The sequence below is a fragment of the Mangifera indica genome, chromosome 10, assembly GCF_011075055.1.
Source record: "Mangifera indica cultivar Alphonso chromosome 10, CATAS_Mindica_2.1, whole genome shotgun sequence".
NCBI classification, from domain to species: Eukaryota; Viridiplantae; Streptophyta; class Magnoliopsida; order Sapindales; family Anacardiaceae; genus Mangifera; species Mangifera indica.
This window is the reverse complement of record NC_058146.1, coordinates 4,434,893-4,454,381: the sequence shown is the minus strand read 5'-3', so window position 1 is coordinate 4,454,381 and position 19,489 is coordinate 4,434,893. Positions and strand designations below refer to the sequence as shown.

At 31.6% G+C, this 19,489-nt stretch overlaps 2 protein-coding genes across 7 annotated transcripts; one reads left to right on the top strand and one right to left on the bottom strand.

Annotated features, from left to right (window-relative positions):
- The first annotated feature begins 2,127 nt into the window (after nucleotides 1-2,127).
- On the top strand, nucleotides 2,128-7,496 carry LOC123227557 (BTB/POZ and MATH domain-containing protein 3). Of its 2 annotated transcripts, XM_044652594.1 has the most exons (5): nucleotides 2,128-2,271; nucleotides 2,387-2,778; nucleotides 3,736-4,084; nucleotides 5,724-6,000; nucleotides 7,081-7,496. In XM_044652594.1, the coding sequence occupies exons 2-5, from the start codon at nucleotides 2,408-2,410 to the stop codon at nucleotides 7,299-7,301; spliced, it is 1,218 nt and encodes a 405-aa protein (XP_044508529.1). In that variant the 5' UTR covers nucleotides 2,128-2,271; nucleotides 2,387-2,407; the 3' UTR covers nucleotides 7,302-7,496. The 2 variants fall into 2 exon arrangements, with proteins under 2 accessions (XP_044508529.1, XP_044508528.1); XM_044652593.1 differs by having other exon boundaries at nucleotides 2,131-2,778.
- Nucleotides 7,497-8,207: 711 nt separating this feature from the next.
- On the bottom strand, nucleotides 8,208-13,891 carry LOC123227555 (ultraviolet-B receptor UVR8-like). 5 transcript variants are annotated; one of them, XM_044652586.1, is made up of 11 exons: nucleotides 13,583-13,887; nucleotides 12,962-13,035; nucleotides 12,788-12,872; nucleotides 12,505-12,636; nucleotides 12,172-12,408; nucleotides 11,761-12,000; nucleotides 11,410-11,453; nucleotides 9,979-10,161; nucleotides 9,574-9,664; nucleotides 8,898-8,941; nucleotides 8,208-8,687 (listed from the first exon to the last, which is right to left on the bottom strand). In XM_044652586.1, the coding sequence occupies exons 1-11, from the start codon at nucleotides 13,785-13,787 to the stop codon at nucleotides 8,553-8,555; spliced, it is 1,470 nt and encodes a 489-aa protein (XP_044508521.1). In that variant the 5' UTR covers nucleotides 13,788-13,887; the 3' UTR covers nucleotides 8,208-8,552. The 5 variants fall into 5 exon arrangements, with proteins under 5 accessions (XP_044508521.1, XP_044508522.1, XP_044508523.1 ...); XM_044652587.1 differs by having other exon boundaries at nucleotides 8,208-8,675; nucleotides 13,583-13,886; XM_044652588.1 differs by having other exon boundaries at nucleotides 8,520-8,687; nucleotides 9,574-9,653; nucleotides 13,583-13,890.
- Nucleotides 13,892-19,489: the final 5,598 nt, after the last annotated feature.

Genomic DNA, 19,489 nt, shown 5'->3' with positions numbered 1-19,489 from the left:
AATAATATAATATCTAATTATATAATAATATATTATTTATTTATTTAAAAAATATATATATATAATAGTATCTGTTTAAAATTTTATTTTTGATGTTAACATAGTACGGTTTAAGGTTCAATTAGTTAGTATCGATTGAACCGACATTTACTTAGACTAAGCCCCGCAACAGGTTAGGACTAGATATGAATATTTAAATTAGAAAAATTAATTAAAAATCAAATTATAAGTGGTATAAACGAAATTGCCGACGTTCTAATGATTATACGGATATAATCAAAAGCCCAACCTGATACCCATTTTACCCTCATCAATAACCTTACAAGTCGCAACCAAAAGACTTTGTTCTCCACAGCTTTATCTTAAATTCAGTAAAAATAAAAAATTTCAACAAAAAGTCCATCTTACCCCAAGTAAACATTTCATTATATTTTTAATGTGTTTTAATAATTTACCTAAAACTTTAAGATTTTTTAATGTAGGAGTGATGGTAGATAAGATTAATCGATTCTATCATTTATTTTTTGTCCTAAACTTATATTTTTCAGTTGTATTTCAATTATTGTTATTATTAATATAAATTATAAATATACTTTTTAATATATGATTTAAAATTGAAGTAGAAGTTGTATGAGTTATCAAGTGTGTTCTTTAAGGTCTTATATCAAGTCGTACGAGTTTCTAATGTGTCTTATATCAAGTATTCTAGCAGGATAGGTGGAGTAAGTACAAAAAACATGGAAAGTGAGGTTCGTGAGCTGAATGGGTTAAAATATAATTTTGAAACTTTTGAGGAATTTTAGTGAATATCTAAAAATCTAAGGTCTTTTGTTGTTTTACAAATTTATATCATCACAATGAAAATTCCACGTGATGATATATATTTATAAAATATTAAAACGTCCCTTATGCTTTTATATATTTCTGTAAACCTCAAAACTTTTAAAAATTTATTTATGTTAATTGAAGCCGAATTTATTTTTTTTAATTGTGGGTAAAAAAGTGTTTAAATAATTAGGATTCTTAAAATGAATATTGTTGATTAATATCTTTAAACAACTTACAATTAGGGGATATTAACTAATTTAACCATTTATTAATCATATTATACAATTTTAATATATATATATTTTTATGTATTATATGAATATAACTAAGATCCCAATTTGATATTCGTTTTACCCTGATCCGAAACTTTAAAATCTTAGCTTCTCAAACTTGTTTTCATTCAAAAATCAATTCAAAATCTATGAAAACCTTTATCAAAATTATTTTAGTCTAAATAAATAACATTTCATTATATTTTTTGATATTTTGTTTGAAGACTTAAAATTGAAATTACAAGATTTCTTTGTGAAGTAATGAATTATACTTTGTTAATATGTAAATTGTGGTTTTTTTTATTGTTTTGTAATTAATTTAGGTATAAGAATTATTTATTTACATTAAAATGAAAGAATGTCCAGTTTTTATATATTAAAAATGTAATACTTCGATTTGATATTGAAATATAATATTTTGATTTTCTATTAAAAGAAAAAATACTAAGTGTGTAGGAGTGGGATAGGCAAGTAGGCACGATACTATTACCAAATACTATACTTCTAATGGATGATATTTATAAGTATTTTTAAGTGTAGACATAGATATGATACTATTCATAAATACTGTTTACAAAATTGTTCATAAATACTGTTATAAGAGATGTTATTCATGGATACTGTTTACAAAATTATTCATAAATACTGTTTATAGGAGATGTTATTCATAGATACTATTTAGGATAGAAGGATGGTCGTAATACTATTCATAGACATTGTTTAGGGGTATTGCTCATGGATATTATTTATAGACCGTGTTCATAGATACTATTCATGGATACTGTTTATACAATAAACATTTATGTTATTATTTTTAAGATTCAAGATGAGGGTAAAATAGGTATAAAGTTAGATCTTGATTACATTTGTATAAACATAAAAAGTAGGTTAAAGTTGTATAATATAATTAAAAAATTGTTTAAATTAATTAATTTTCCAAAAATTAAATTATTTTAATTAATTTTCCTTCCAAAAAAGCCCAAAATTAATTTTTTTACTTTAAATTTATTATTATATTATAACAAAGGCAGAACAGCTCACTTCCCACAAAATCTAATGCTCTTCATGACCTCTCTCCATTGGAGATTCTGTCAACACTGTTAAAATCGCAGCTCCATCACCACTGTATCTTCGATTCTCATTTTACGAGCGAAATTACCCTAACGCTAAGGTGCGGTTCCTAAATTCTATCAGAATTAGGTTTTTTTGTTCTTTTTTACAAGTTGTTGCAGAATCAAGAATTTATGGTGCTGATTTCTTGAATTTCAAATTTACCAATTACGGAGACGGTGAAATTTGATGAAATCATGGATAATTTGGAGAAAGAATCGACGTCAAAGTCAATCAACGAGACGGTGAACGGCTCCCACCAGTTTACGATTAAAGGTTACTCGTTGGCGAAGGGAATGGGCGCCGGAAAGTGTATATCGAGCGACGTGTTTACGGTGGGCGGTTACGATTGGGCGATTTATTTTTACCCTGATGGTAAAAATCCTGAAGATAATGCGGCGTATGTGTCGGTTTTCATTGCGTTGGCGAGTGAAGGTACAGACGTGAGGGCGTTGTTTGAGTTGACTTTGATTGACCAAAGTGGGAAAGGGAAGCATAAAGTTCATAGTCACTTTGATCGGGCGTTGGAAGGCGGACCTTATACATTGAAGTATCGGGGCAGCATGTGGTAATTTTTATTTTCTAATTGATTTTTGTGAATTTGTTGTTTAGATAATTTGGTGAAGTGGGTTTAGTTGTTTATTTAAATTTTATGTTTTACTTTTCTTATGTTTCCAATGATTGTTCGTAATTAGAAATGGGATTAAGTTTGGATAATTTGGTGAACTGGGTTTATTTGTTTATATGATTATTGTGACCGCTCTTTTAATATGTATTTATTTATTTATTTTCTTTTTCTATGTTACTATGTTGGTTTGTGACTAGAAATGGGGCTTCGTTATGACGAGTGTATTTGCTTGGAGAGTTTTAGTGATTCATATTGTGGTTCTAGTGTTTATGTGATTACTTATTACAACTTTTTTTGCATTTGTATTTGGCTTTTTTTTCTTAAAACTACATGGTGGGTGGAAGTATAATTGCTGTAAAAGTATTAGGTTATAAACGGCTTACAGATAATGTAGTCTTGGTTAGGGAACAAAGTGGAGGAAAAGAAGAGTCCTGTGGCTTAACCATAGTTTGGGACTGAGACTTGGTTTATATGAATTAATTTGTGTACATTGACATTCTCGACCATGGTTAGAAAAGGTGATTTGGAGACTTGGGTTTGACTGTTTGTGAGATTAGAATTTATAAGCTTTCAGTAGCAAATGTGATGAAATATTCAATCAAATAATTGTTATTATACCAGAGGCAATTTGATTTGCGTGGTGCATTTTTTTGGTCCTGTGTGGTGTAACCTTTAATAGGGTATAGTTTATTAAATTTTGGTTGCTTCAATGGCCCCATTTTGTTAATTGCAATTTTGTGTTGGTTGAGAAAGCTTATTGACTATATGTTGTTTGATTCTTTCTTATTAAGTTCAAAATTTCTGCTTCCTTATAGAATGTCTGTGTAGATGTTATATTTAGTTACAAAGTTGTACTTTGATTATTATCATTATTTAACTTTCTTGAATTTGTTTCAGGGGTTACAAGCGTTTCTTTAGAAGAACAGTTTTAGAGACTTCTGATTATATAAAGGATGATTGCCTTATCATGAACTGCGCGGTTGGAGTTGTTAGAAATCGCCTTGAGGGACCAAAACAGTATTCCATACCTGTACCACCATCAGACATGGGTCAGGGGCTTAAGGATTTGCTAGAATCTGAAATTGGTTGCAACATAACTTTTCAGGTTGGGGATGAAACATTTAAAGCTCATAAGTTGATACTTGCTGCTCGCTCTCCTGTTTTTAGAGCTCAATTTTATGGTCTTGTGGGGGATCGCAACTTGGATAAAATCACTGTGAAGGATTTTGACCCCTCAATTTTCAAGGTAATGTTCTATATAGTTCTTTCATAGTTCCGTCTCTACATCAGAAAAATACAAAATGAGAAAAACAAGCATGTTTTTGCAGCCAATGAAATCTTTGTTTCCTAGGGTGTCTTGAGTATAGAAGAGTTTCTTCTTATAGTATGGTCTAATTACTCATTGTACAATACCTTCATCTCTTTTACTAACTAGAATCCTTGTCTTCAATTAATGATCCAATGTCTTGTTGAATATGAACAAAAAAATTGAAGACTACTGAGAACCTCAGGCTGAGTGACTGTTCCTCCTTTACCTTATATCTGATCTTAGTACTGTAGGGTTCTTAATGAAGGCTAAAGAAAGCAAAACTCGAAGGAAAAATATGTTGCCTGTGAATGGAAATTGCGAATGGAATGAACAGAATTTTGAAGAATGATTAAGATTGAGTTATATCAATTCTGAAGTTTGAAATATTTAGTATCTTTTTAAACATGAAAAAAATATATTTAAAAATCATCATACTTAAAGTGAAAGGAACAATTTCAATGTTTTTGACTTTGTTTCTTAGAACATGTTTTATTATTTTATTTTCTAACTCTTTGTTTTTGTGGTAAGTCATAAATATTATCCCTTAAGGGGGCATTTATGATAATCAATCTTTTATTTTTGACATTACCTTGTTTGGTTTGTCAAATAATAAAAGATTACCATAGGTAATGTGACAATATAAGAGAAAATTTGATTATTTCATTCATCTTAGACATTAAAAAATTATCAATATAATTTTAATTTTGTTACAATTTTATCTTTATTTATTAAATTTTTAAAACAAAAAATAATTTTATTTTCAATTAAAATAACAAGTAATATGAAAAAATATTTTAGATGAAATTACATTGGCAATAAGATAACAACTTGGAAAAAAAAATAATTTAATTAATTAATTTCATAATTTGACAACTAAAACAGCCTAATATATTATTAAGATGTAAAATACTTTAGAAAACACACAAAACAAATATTCGAGCAAACACAATAATTTATATTTAGTAATCTTTCAAACATATTTAAGTAAAAAAAATATTTTAGTATTATTTTATTATTGTTAATTAAACGCAATAATTATTTATTTATATCAATTTTACAAAATATTGTAATAATTTATATTCAGTAATCTTTTAAACAATCTTAAAAATATTTTAGTTTTGTAAAATTAGAGTGGCTTCCGAAATATTTTATTACCCAATAGTTAGATCCTTTTTATCAATTTTAAAAGATTTATTTTACTTACAACCCCCACCCCCCCCCCCCCCCCCCCAAAAAAAAACAATCTTCTAAATAATATATTTTTACAGTAATATTTCATTTTTTGTTATAAAAGATTATTCGAACCAAATGCACCCTAACTTCTTGAGAATTTTGCTTTTATGAACGAGGAATGTTATGTTGGTTGCATAAGTTTTGCCTGTTTCTAGTCTTTTCTTGTTGCTCTGTTGCTTCAGAAACATGCATAGTCTATATAAGTTGGCTTTCCAGCTGTATCGTTACAAGGTTTCATTAATAGTGATGTTTTACTAATTTGAACTATTAAGTAATTATCTGCACAATTTATCATTATGTCAAGAGCAAGCATATTAAATGGGTCTCTTATCTGTTATTCTAGGCAATGCTTCTGTTCATTTACACCGACAAACTTCCTGGCGTATATGAAATTACTGGCTCAACATCTATGTGCACATCGACCAACATGGTACAGCATCTGTTAGCTGCAGCAGACCTTTATAATCTAGATCGATTGAAATTGTTATGTGAATCAAAATTGTGCGAGGAACTCAATGCTGACACAGTGGCAACAACGCTTGCTCTAGCTGAGCAACACCATTGTCCGCAACTTAAGGCTATCTGCCTGAAATACGCTGCAACTCCAGCAAACTTGGGAGGTGCGTGTTGTTCATAGATAGTGACCGGTGCAAATTTCAGGTTATGTCAATTTTAGTTTTTTATTTTTAAATCCGTGAAAGTATGCTTGATGCTTTCTCATGCATAACTAATTCATCAGAGTTTCTCTGAGTTCTGTACATACTTAATTCTTGGGAATTTCTCAGAAAATTCATGCATACTTAATTCATAAGAGTTCATGAAAATTTCTAAGTATTCATTAATTTGTGTCTAAAATTTTAATGGAAATGAGTTTCCAAATATGTGTCATCAATTCCAATTAGAGAAGCAAATTGACTCATTCTCTTGCACTCACTGTATTAAGATGTCCTTTCCGTCTTTGCTCTCTTATGGGAATAGTCTGTTACTCTTTTAAAATGCTGAAGGGAGAATGCCAGGCGTTAAAGCTGTCTAGATCTTATCATTTTATGGAAAACTGTCGTAACAATTGGCTAGTTTAACTTACGCTAATAACTCATATATGGGTTTGATTTTTGAAATTAAAGATAGTGGCACAATCTTAAAGATATCTAGAATCCTATAATTTTCTGTAAAATGTCATAATAATTGCCGAACTTGTGTAATAGTAATACTGAACTCATATATAACTGCTGATAGAAAAAATAAAGATTTTAAAGTGGTCTATAAACTTACCAATTTTTTAAAATGTCATAACAATCACTGACTGTCCCATTTATCAAGTCAATATGTTCACCAATAGAGTGGCAGTCTGTTCTGAACCAACAAGTTATCTTGTGTGTATTTTGATTGTGGGGACTTTGGATATGCCGCTTGATCTTCAGTTGGATTCAACTTGTGTCAAATTTGTTGGCATTCAATAGTTTCAGCTATTACATACTGATACTAAATTATTTATACATTGTTGCCAAATGTGGTCCATTTTTTTTGTAAGTGCATATACCTGTGTGCACTGGATGACTGCTTCACAGACATCCTTATGGATAACAATCTGAAATTTGTAACTATACATATATTCTAGTGTTTTACCCCTTCTATTATATGCATAGTTGCTATTTGTTATTATCTTGAGGAGCTAAGTGCCTTTTCCGGGTGTGCTGTAGCTTTAATGCAGTCAGAAGGTTTTAAGCATTTGGAGGAGAGCTGCCCATCATTGTTGTCTGAGCTCTTAAAGACATTGGCTTCGGGCGATGAGAACTCAAGCATGGCTTCAGGTAGAAAACGCAGCAGCAGCAGCAGTATGTACGGGCTAGATCCACCAGCAGATGGTGCAGCTGCAGAAGCAGCAAATCCTAATGGCAGGAGAATTCGAAGGCGGTTTTAGGACTCAAAGTGGCTTTTAAATCCTAGAAACCTAGGGGTAAGTGGATGGAGATGATAATAAAAATGAAGTTATTTTCTTGCATGTTAATTTTAGAAACTAGTCTGCCTTTACATAAAGCAGTAATGTTTTCCTGAGAGGGATATTTCAACTCAGTGCCTTTCATCGAATTATCAATGAACAATTTCTCCTCTCTGACTTTCTCCATTGTCAAATTTTTTTTGAGGACATCTTTGTGCATGTGAAACTAGAAAAACTCTTAGCACCTGACAATGGAATGCTGGGTGATACATTTTGTTAGTTTATCTTGTGTTTCGTCTATGCGGAAAAAAAAAAATTTGCTGTGTCAAATATAATGATACAATTATTGCCCTTTTTTCCTTTGGAAGAATATTTTTCTCGTGTCCCTGACCCTCGTTACTTTTTACAATATTGAATCAGGCAGATGGCTTTTATAAAAGCACTTCCATAATGTAGGATTAGGTTGCCTGCAAAGCCAACTAAAAATCATTCAATAATACCTAATATATAATCATTCATTAAACTGCCAGCTGCTCGAGTTGTTCCATTGAAACTTTCACTTGAATTGAGACACAAATCAAAGGAAAGAGCCCTCTTAATAAGCTGAGGAAAAAAGTCTTAATAAGCAGCCTGTTCATATATTCATGGTTAATTTTTATGCGGGCAAAAATAAAGATGATTCTTTCAGTACCCACATTCTGTTTGTATTTCAGAATCAATAAAATTATATGTATAAATAATAAGTATAAATTTGAATATAAATGATAATATGTCATTACGCAGTTTGTATTTCAGAATTGGTAAAGCATTCCAGTGGGTCAGAACAGGACTTGAAACCAATTTAACTATATAAAACAAAAGACTTCTGAAATTCAGATGACAAAAAAATGTAAGAAAAGCAAGCCTGCATTAAACTTAATCCAGATACACAAAGCTTTATCAAGGCTTATGATTACATTGGATGGCCCAAAGTGTATAACATGGAAAAACATACACAATGGACCCAAATTATGTTGTACATCTAAAATATTCCATTCCAACATTTCCTAGCATTTGGTGTTAATAGGCCAAATCATGGTTAAAATCCCTCTCCCACCGTGAAAGAATGAGAGAAAGCACATTATGTATATGTATACAACTGTGTTGCATATACATATAACCAATGTACCAATAAAAACAACTGCTAACCTAACAAAACTGTTGCCAAGGCCTTGAGGAAGTTCATAGCTCAGCTCAAGTTGGTGACTCAGCCAGAAGAAGGGTATGCCACCAGCCACATGCAACATTTTTAGGATCACAACCATCGACTAGAACTTGAGAAGGAATGTTGCGGTCAATCACATCACCCAAGCCAAGCTGTTTCATGAACTCAGAGATTCAGAGTATCATAATTTTAGTTATATGAGTCAATACCACGCATCTGGACAACACATCAGCAAACAGAATGATGCAAATTCAAAATTATGATTTTATCAATTAATGCGGCAGAATAGGAGCGAGTACTCTAAAATAAATTTTCAGTGTAATGTGGTGTCCATCCACCTCAAATTCAAAAACCGATCAGTTTCAGTATGATACCTGCCCATACTTGTTCCAACCCCAGCAGAACACTTTTCCATCCCCTTTAAGTAACAGAAGAAAAAAAGTCAATAGGTGTAATCTATTTGTAAACAAAATTCATAAGAAACCAAAAGTCTAATATTATCTAGGCACCAAATTCGTATAAAAGTATATTTTAGCACCTAAACTACTTAGGTCAAGAAAATTTCAGTGACTAATCAAGTACTGAAACCAAAAACAGGCATATCTACCAACCATTTGAAGTTATAACATTATCATCCCACCAGCTAAAGTAACACTGTAAACTCCATTAATGCAATGAAGACGTTTTAGCCTCCCTTCACACCTACTTGGATTATTTAACTGGTTAGAGTTGTAAACAAAGTTTCCTTGCCTGTCTTCACGGGGAAAACAATCTAGTTTGTTTTACACATGGAAGTTCTTGGTTGACATTTAACATTTTGCATGACTAAATTATGGACCAAATTTACTTTTAATGGTTGTCCCATTTTAATTTAGTCACTATTTCAAGATGACAAGCAATTCTTCATTGAATTAGGTTATTAACTTTGACACTCATGTGTGCCTCTTAGAAGTTAGATAATTACATTGAGAAAAAGTTGATATCCTTGTGGCTTTACAGTTTATTAGGAAAGCAAATATGGAGATTTTCGCAAATGTTTTGTCAACATACCAGTAATCATGGCACTGTGACGAGCCCCACAAGAGACAATTTTTGCGTGGAAATTTTTTAGACTTGGAGCATCCAACAGCCTGGGGAGAGTCTGATTTAGAAATTTAACCAGAGCTGAAGTTAATTTCTGTAAATTTTCCTGCAATAGATACTTTTATTGACACAATAATCTATCAGGGAGCCTAGGGAGATTGGTCATTATGGTATGAAGAAACAAAAGATGCTTGGCCTTCAGTAATTTTAGCCATCAAATCTCAAAATCAAATCCATGTATCTTGATAGTATCTAGAAAGAGTCATTGACTTGTGATAGGTCAATAAGAATTCTCATTGACCTTATCATATTTAGGGAAAAGTAAAAGGGATGGATATCAATGGGATGCATAAGAGAATAAAAAGTGCATACTTCTGCTTGATCACCACCAGTTCCCAACTGACCAAACTGATTTCCTCCAAATGTGTACACATCACCACCGTCAGAAATGCAAACAGTGTGCCATAGTCCAGCTGCAACTCCCTCAATCTGGCTGCCCAGAAGCGAAGATACACAAACTGGGCTTAACTCATCATCCATGCTTCCTTGCCCACACTTGAAAAATATATATATATGAAAGTGAGAATTGTTTTACTAATAATAGCAAAATAAATCAACAAAGTTTATTACAAGAGAATAAAAGAGTGACAGCAGTGGAAACGAATAGAGTAAATTATCCCTCGTCAGAGTGAACTTCATCTTGAACATCTACTTTGCTTTTTTCTCCACCATATTCTACTTTACCTACTTGTGTATCCTGAAGAACAGTTAATAGTTGGGAAACTACAGGCAGTCTCATGGTTGAAAATAATGCTTAAAATATTTTATATTCCATGAAGAGTAGTACATGGGTCAAATGTAGTATATTTTTACTTAGAACTTATCTAGCCATTCCGATAATGAAGAATCTGCAAGTGCACAAACATGAAATGATATACTCTAGGATCAGACCAATATGAAGAGAGATTTTGAATCAAAATGCTAAAGTAACCAATCTCAGTTGCTAAGGATTTGACCAAAGTCAAGTAATTGGTAAGCTATCTTCAGCCATAGGATACAATGTAAGAACAAGAATTTCCTAAGCTTTCCTTGCTACAGATGGAGTTTGGGGAAAATTTTTAAGAAGACATCTAGAAGGAATAATTACTTCTATTCAAATTCTCAAATCTAAAGATATATTTATGATATGATTAGACCCTGAAGGATGAAGAATGAAATAATAAATATCTACAAACAGGTTATCGAGATAAAAAAGGAGGCCAAATAATGCCAATCATCCATAGTGTCAAGCACAAAATATTAATGAAAAGGAATTAAAGAAAAAAAAAACCTTCAATGCTTTAATGTCTGTTAGTGAAAAAATTAAAGAGAGCTTCCTCCAACTCTTGCAGTTTATGGATCATACTTAAAGCTAAAAATCACACCCCTCTAAGTTTTTTTCTTAATTTTATTATTGCAACCTCGCCCAAAAGGCTCAAATGAAATTGACATTGAAATTTGACTTCAGTTTGCCCGTTGTTCAATTAATTTTAATAGGACATTATAACATAAATGCACTACATTTTTTATTATTTCAACTACCATAACATCATTAGATGCACTACATTGTTCATTATTTCAACTACCACGAAATCAGTAAAGAGAGAAATAACAGAAAATTGGGATCAACAATAAGATCAAACTTTGTCTCAATCATGACCAGGCAAAAATTCTGAACTTGAAAAGAAAAATAGCAAAATTATTTACAGAGAAGAGAAAGAAAGAAGAATAACCACAGAAAGTTACCAGGCCATCACAACTTACCTGTCCATAGAGTCCCCAACCAAAAGTAAGTAGTGCTCCAGCATCTGGTGGGGCCAAAAATTATACATGGAAACAACCATATCAATACATGTAAAAGGAAGCATATAAAGTTGATACATTAAAATAAAATCACACACGAGTCTATATCATTTAAAATAATCCCAAATTTATGTACTTAACTTTAAAGTTAAAATAAATATCTTCTGCAGCGCAAATGTCCAGGTTTTAACATCTAAAGGTGCAAATATGACTATAATCAATATAATCCTGGCTGAATTAACTTAGCTTATGCTTTAATTTAAATGGTTGAATGCATAAATTGCAATGTAGCTAAGTATATCAAACACATACCTGTGATTACGGCACTATGTCGTCCTCCACAAGCAATTGCCTTCACATAATTTCCAGGAACTCTAAATCCTGGTCCCTCAGAACTCATGCTTCCCCTAGAAAAGGCAGTGGATCTATCTTTCATGTTAGAGGAGGACTCTATACAAGGTATAGGATGAGGAGAGGAGACCATACGCATCCGGGAACCCAAACCAAGCTGCCCCTCACCTCCATAGCCCCAACCCCACACCTGTCCTATATCTGAAACTTCGGAAAATTAAAGTACATCCAGGTATTTTGCTCTAATAAAAAAAGAAAAAGACCTCCAAGTAGCTTCAGATGTTACTGCCTATCAAATTCTATTTCATGACCAGAGTGCAGAAGCACTTACTCACCAATCAGGCATGCATTTCCAGGATATAGAGGACTTACCTGACAGTGCTAGAGTATGTCGTCCACCAGCAGCTACAGTGACAATCCTGACTCCTGGGTTCAGCATTACCAGACAAGGAAAAGCTGAAAAGTTTTCATCACCAGATGATGAGCTTTCAGCAGTGTTTTTTGCTGATGTCATTTTCCTTCGTTTGGAACTTTCCTCTCCACTTTCCCTACTATCAATACCAGACAAGGTTCCACCACTGGATATTGAACCTTGAGAGCGTGGACTCACTTCAACAAAATAACACTCCATCTCATTAGTCTGCACTAAGTACAAAGTAACCTATCTAGACAGTTCTCAAAGCAAAATTGCGAAATTCAATTAACCTTGCTCTGTCAAAAATGAGCTTTGTCTTTCAAATGCATCTTTTTCCAAGCTTGTCCCTGCACATGGATCTCTGAAGACCTTTCCTGATGGAACACACTCTTTCCATCCCCATGTAAATACCTCTCCATTTTCTGTAAATATAAAAATAAAGGTCACTTAATCTGTGTCTGGATAGGGTATTTTAACCCAAACAGGAGAGATGGACAAATCAAGTTAGCTGCAAAGTTAAAATCACATTTCATCTATATTCTCCATTTAATAAACAACAATTTTTTGTAATACCTGTGACTGAAGCGCAATGTGCCCAACCTGCAGCAGCTTTAACTATAGAAGCTTCAGTTGGAAGAGGGAAAGGCTCCGGGGTTTCCTTAATAAGCAATAATAAGATCTAAGTTAGGCCAACAAGAAATGTTTGAAATCTTAATGAACTTATAGTATTATACGGTGCTGCACTACCCCATGCTTCCCGGATGTCACATAGCTTTGACCTAGATCATCTGTTGAACCCCAAGTAATGAGCTTTCCAGAGTCTGATTGAAAGAGAAACATAAGTATGAAGCACGACTATTTTACCAAACCAAACGCTGAGATAAGACAAAATAACCCCTTTCGAAGTGCAAAAAAAGAAAACTACCCTTCTGAGTGAATTCAAAATTTTTTTAAAATCTGAACACGTCTATTCAGAGAAATGCATTAAATGAACAAAAGAACACCACAGCAAAAAGATGTAGCATCATCCAACAATTGGAAAAATGTAAATTGTAAGCCTGAAAACTGAAAGTGAAATATTAATTTAACCAATATCAACTCTTAAAAATATTAATTTAACCAAAACTGTTTGGTTACCCAGAAAATGAACTAAAGTTAACATAAGTATCCTAAACTATTATTCATTTTCCCAAGCCAATGAAACAAAAATACAAATGGTCACAAATGCGCTTAAGAGAAAAAACCTACCAGCATTAAAAGTAACACCATTTCAAAATAACAGAAGAAAACACATCTTTTCAAAAGAAGTAAATAAATGAATCCAAATCTTAATAATCAAGCTACTTTCAAAGAAACCAAAAAAAGCACCAGAAATTGCCATGGCGAATCCGCAACCACCACCACACACGTCCTTCCACGTGGAGCCCACCGTCGCCGATAACCTCACAATCACAGGGGACAAAATCGGCGACCTTTGCGGCAAGGCTCCCGGCAAGTATCCCCACATAAACACCAGTTTCTCCTTCTCCACCTCCATTCTCTCGACTCTTTCTTGCTCTCCGTCCCCATTCATCTCAAGAAAACAAAAGGAAAAACGAAAACAAAGTAATTTATTAATTATTAGTGTTTTGAGTGTGTTTCTTGGTTTTGTTTTTGCTTTCTGTGTTTTGAGTTTGGTCACTTCGGTGGAATTGGACTCTAATGCATAGAGGCTAATAATTTTCGGGGGCGTATCATTTTCAGGAGAATGGGGATGCCACATAGGATGCTGATGTGGGTTATTAGGACACGTGTCGTAAAATGGCCAGTGGATGTCTCATGAATGCTAGCCAGGAGTTCAAGGAACTTTCTGGAAAGGTCAGTGGTGGGTATAATTAATGACACGTGTTGACCTACTGGGTCTAGTCCAATCATTAGTTGCCACGTTTCGGAAAATTTTGTCAGAAGTTTCTGAAAGTGTCGTGCCACGTCAGATGTGGGGCCGTGATAATTCAATCATTGAGTTCCTCACATGGCAGGTATTTAGTGTTAGGTTACGTAAAAATAATCGTCACACTTTTAAAGCTACCTTCGGTACGGATAATCTTTACTTGGCCAAGGGACTTATTCCCACACTAGGATTTAATCCGTTTCTAAAGTTTTATTTATAAGATTTTTTTTTATAAATTATTAACCTTAATCAAAATAGGAGATAAAATTATTATTTTATTATTAAACCCTAAAATTTAAGAGTTTATATCATTTCTTTTTTTAGAATTTAAAAATTGATTTTTTTTTCACTTAAAAGTTTAAAAAATTCACTTTTTTTCTTTAAAATTTTTTCTTCATTTTCTAACAATAGAAATCATCTGTCCCCGTTGACCAGTCACCTCATCATCTTCTTATTAGACTGTTGACCTTCTCATCAAAGTAGATTTGTCAGACAAAGATGAATCGTTTTTGTTTGATAGACGAATCCGCATCAAAAGAATTGTTTGGTGTTGATTCGTCAGTCGGATGAAGATAATTTATCTTTATTAGACGAACCTGCCCCGATGGGAAGGGCGACAACTAGAGAAGAAGATATTGAGGTGGTCAGATGATGACAATAGCAAATTCTTGTTGCCAAGAGAATGGAGAAAAAACTTTTATGGGGAAAATGAATTTGCTAAACTTTTGGGTGGGGGAGAATTATTAGATTTAAACTATGAAGGGGAAAATAATATAAATTTTAAAATTTAATGATAAAAAAACGATTTTACCTTTTATAAGTATTGGATCCGGGTCCACCCATGACGGGTCGATCCGACCCGATTAGATTAACTGTCAAAGGGCAATTATTGGCAGTTGAACTTTTATTTAAAAGTCCTAACTGTCTCTCCAAAAGTTGAGAACACCATTTTATTTTTACAGAGAAAATTCTCCACTCAACATGCAAAAGCACAATCCAGTCTCTCAATTGGAAAAGCAATACGCTAGCAAATTGTGTCGTGTATATAAACTAACGTCAACATCTCGCGTAGAATTCGAAGACGCTTCATGGAAAATTAAAATGGATACGCAAATTCGTATTTACAGTTTTCACAGATTTTGATTATGATATGTTTAATTATTTCCAACAATAAGTAAGAGTTTTGGTTAAGGTTAATAACCTAGAGATAGGTGTTAGAGATTTTAAAACCCCGTAAATAAGAGTTTAAAAACGCATTAAAACTTGGGTGGGAGTAACTACTTTGGCCACTTTATTTTATCAATTACCTACAAAAATTAGTAAATATAAATTATTATATTTAATAAAAATTAATAAATGTAAATTATTATAGTGTTAAATTAAATATAATAAAAAATATTAAAATATCATTTTATTTAAATATTATAGTAAAATTATTTTAAAATATTATTATAATTAATATTATTTTGATAATTTTTAAATATTTAAAAAAATGATATTAACTTTTATATTATTTGATAAATTAAACGAAATAATGTTAATAATAAAATATATATTTAAATACCTGATCCAAGCCCCTAAAAGTTTATTTTTTCAGCTAATTATCTAAATTAAACATTATTTTAACTTTTTAAGAAAGTCTTAATTTAGAAAAATATATATTAATGTTAATAATTCTCACTTACATTCAAATAGATTAATTCTAAATTCTATTTATAAAATAACTATGTATCATTTATTGGTGTGTGGATTTCATTTTACTAAATACAAATTGAATTCCAAAAATATTATGCATATTGGGCTTCAACTAAATTTCATAATGTGTAATGTACGAGGGTTTTTTAATAAAATAATACTATATAAATATATTTTTAAATATATAAATAATATTTTATCATATAATTTATTTCTATTTATTAGGCCTCTGCCCCGAAGAGACTTTGCATTTGGGGCTCATTAGCCTTAAAACATATGCAATTCGATGAACCAAAACAGGCCCCGGTGATAATATGAGGTCGTTTCAGTTAATCATATGATAACGTCACATGATCGTGGCAAGCAAATCGAATGGTAACGAGGACCCTGTTGATGATTGATGTATGAAAACGGGGCCCTTGGTTCAGTGGTTAATCGTGAGGGTGGGTACTGTTTTGGATAAGAGACATGTGGGTCTTAAAACCGTGTCGTGTTTGGAAATTTGTGGCAAGAGATCATGTGGTGGTGAAGAAAGAAAGTAGGGCCAATGATTTTGTTCATGGGACCCATTTGATCAAACGGTGGATCGCCTGTACTTGATGGCCAACAGTTGAAATTGTTGGAGCTTCAGTAATTTGACGCTGAACTTCCACAAACATACGCTGGATAAATGTAGCGGGCTGACTTTACGTAGACATGTTTAAGAGGTTGGATCAATTTACGGCATGACCGAGACGCTCTTATTTCGGCACATATTATGAGAAGGTAATCTGTTATTATAACAAGTTATGTCAAAGCTATGAGTAAAGAATCTTAAGACAAGACCTAAGGGTCAGTTCAAAATAGTCATGAAAAATTTTAAAATAATAAAATAGTTATTAAAAATTAAAAATAATAAAAAATTAATTTAGTAGACCGTCACAAAAGCAGGTTTATATGAAGTTTATAAGTGTTTCCTAAATTGAAAATTTGGTTTGCTTAATTTGTATTTTTGATTCGACACAAAATTAATTAATTTTTAAATCAATAAAATTTCAATTTATGATTTTCTTTAACAAAAAATTTGGTTCAGTTTGAAAAATTATCAAATCTATCCGATTAACTCATTTTAAACACCCCCAATGATCACGTTATGTTGCTTCTATATTGGTCTGCTCAGTTCGTCCATTTGGCTGAAATGTTCATCACTTACGACTTGCTGTTCTCCTCCTGCTTGCTTTGAGGTTTCTGGCATCCCCTTTGCCTAGGCATCGCTTTCTTCTTGGTTGTTCTTGTTTGTTGGTTTTTTTTCGTTCGTTCTCTTCGCATTTTGGCCTGCCTTTTCTCTTGTAAAGATTATCTTAGCTGGTCGCTATTTCGTTCTGTCCTGGTCTAGTCAGGTTTGGTTTATTTTACTTTCTTATCCGTTTTAGTGGGATGAGATTTGATTGTTTTCGATTCTCTTTTATAGACTTGTTCGGTTGATTGAACTTAGTTTGTTCTCAGTGCCTCTTTGAAGACCCGTTGCATTTTTTTGTTTAATTTACATTTATTTTAAAAAAATATTAACGAAGTTATTACTTTTCAAAATTCATTTTTAACTTTTATATTGACCATCAACCTCCCATACAAAATATAAAAATAGTTGACAAGTTAACACCTCATCTTTTGGAGGACTCATTTATATATAGAAATTTATATTAATTTTAGTCTACTTGCAGAGGTGACATATCCTTATTCAAATACGAATTGGGTAGGTAAAGAAGGAAAATTAGGCATCAAATACTTGTTCTTCAGCTATTCAACAGACACCACAAAACAACATTTCACCTATGCCTCTTGACCATTCCAGTACTCAGTCCAGGTCCATTTTTTGCTTCATTTTATCACCCCCACCTTTATATATACACATGTTGAAAATTAAATACAGGATCAAATTTACATACCCAGTTGAAGTTCTGCGATTCTGGATTGTTGTTTTGTAAATTAGACTTAATGAAAAGTATTAATTCATATCGATAACACAATTTATCCCTTTTGCACTGTTATTTTTTATGTATTTTTTCTTTCTATAGGAATGCCAAAGAGGTTTTGTGTGAACTAAAGAGTTAAACGATAGTTTTGAGATTTTTAAATAAAATTTCAACTACTCTTATTTGTTAATAGTAGTAATATAAATTAATATAATAATTTTGTTAATGGATCAGATCAATTTATCATAGGTGAATCAAATCAAATAATATAATATAAAATTCAAGAATTGGTTTTTTTTTTTGTCTTTTCCAAATTAATGTCACTATATTTACCAACTATTTTATTGACTTATTTTTGCAAACTGATGTCTATTAATATATTATCAATATATAATTATTTATTTTATAATTAATTTAAAATCATTCTATTAAATTAATACAATAAAATTATGTGTACCTACTTTGGGTATACAAATGTGGATACATTTATATGTATCATCATGTGATTGAATGATTTTGAATTAAGAATAAAACAATAACCAATCACATGATAACACATATGAATGTGTATATATTTGTGTACCTAAAGTGGGTACACATAGTATTGCTCAAATTAATATACATTAGTTTGTGTTAATAAATTAATAGAGGTAGAAGCCTATTTTTTAAATAAAATGAATAACACATAATGCGTAGAGGATGGAAATGGTTGGTTTAAATTCTTCAAGCTTCCTAATTCAAAGTCAGACCCAAAAACTGTGTAATAATGAAAACCCCAGAAGATTCTAATTAACATGCTAATTCATGTATAATAAACACTAAACAATTCAAGTTTCTGCAAGTTCAGGCCAACCAATTACTTAGAATTTGAGCATACGTTTGTTAGGCTATTTGCAATAAGCCATTGACTTTGGTCACCGAAGAAATATTTTTTTGGGCTTCTCTTGTGGATCGGGTGCTCTGGCAGACATCAAGGTGTTTTTTTTTTTTTTTATTGGTCAAAAGACTTAATCCCATTTCAAGTTTGATGTAAAGATAATTTATATCCGTAGAGTTTTAAAAACTTAATTACCCACATGTTATTAAACTTTTGTTATAATTTCTAGTTAAATGTAAAGGTAAAATCGTCATTTTAATAATATTATTAAAAATATATAATTTTATCTCATTTTTTTTCAGGTTTTAAAAACTAACTTTATTTTTACCTAAAGTTTTTAATTTTTGAAAAATTACACTTTCTCTTTAAACTTAGGTTTTTTTTCACCTCTCTGACCACATCTTGGTTTCCGGTGACCGCCCATCTCTCTTTTCTTCTATCATCACTATTGAATCAGATGAATTCTAAATGATGTTTTATCTAGATGATGAGACAACGTTTCATCCAATTTGATGGCTGCAATAGAAGAAGAGACAGACGGGCAGTCATTGGAGATAGATATGTGATCGAAGAGGTGAAAAAAAAAACTTAGATTTGAAAAAAAAATTTTTAAAAATTGAAAACTTTAAACAATAATGAAATTACTAATTTTTTAAGTATAAAAAAAAAAGATAAAATTATATTTTTTAATAATATTATTAAAATAATAATTTTATTTTTATATTTAACTAAAAATTTAAGAAAAGGGATAAATGTTTTGGGTTTTCAAAATATCATATGTGTAAATTTGTCTTTACATCACACCTTCTGTGGGAATAAGT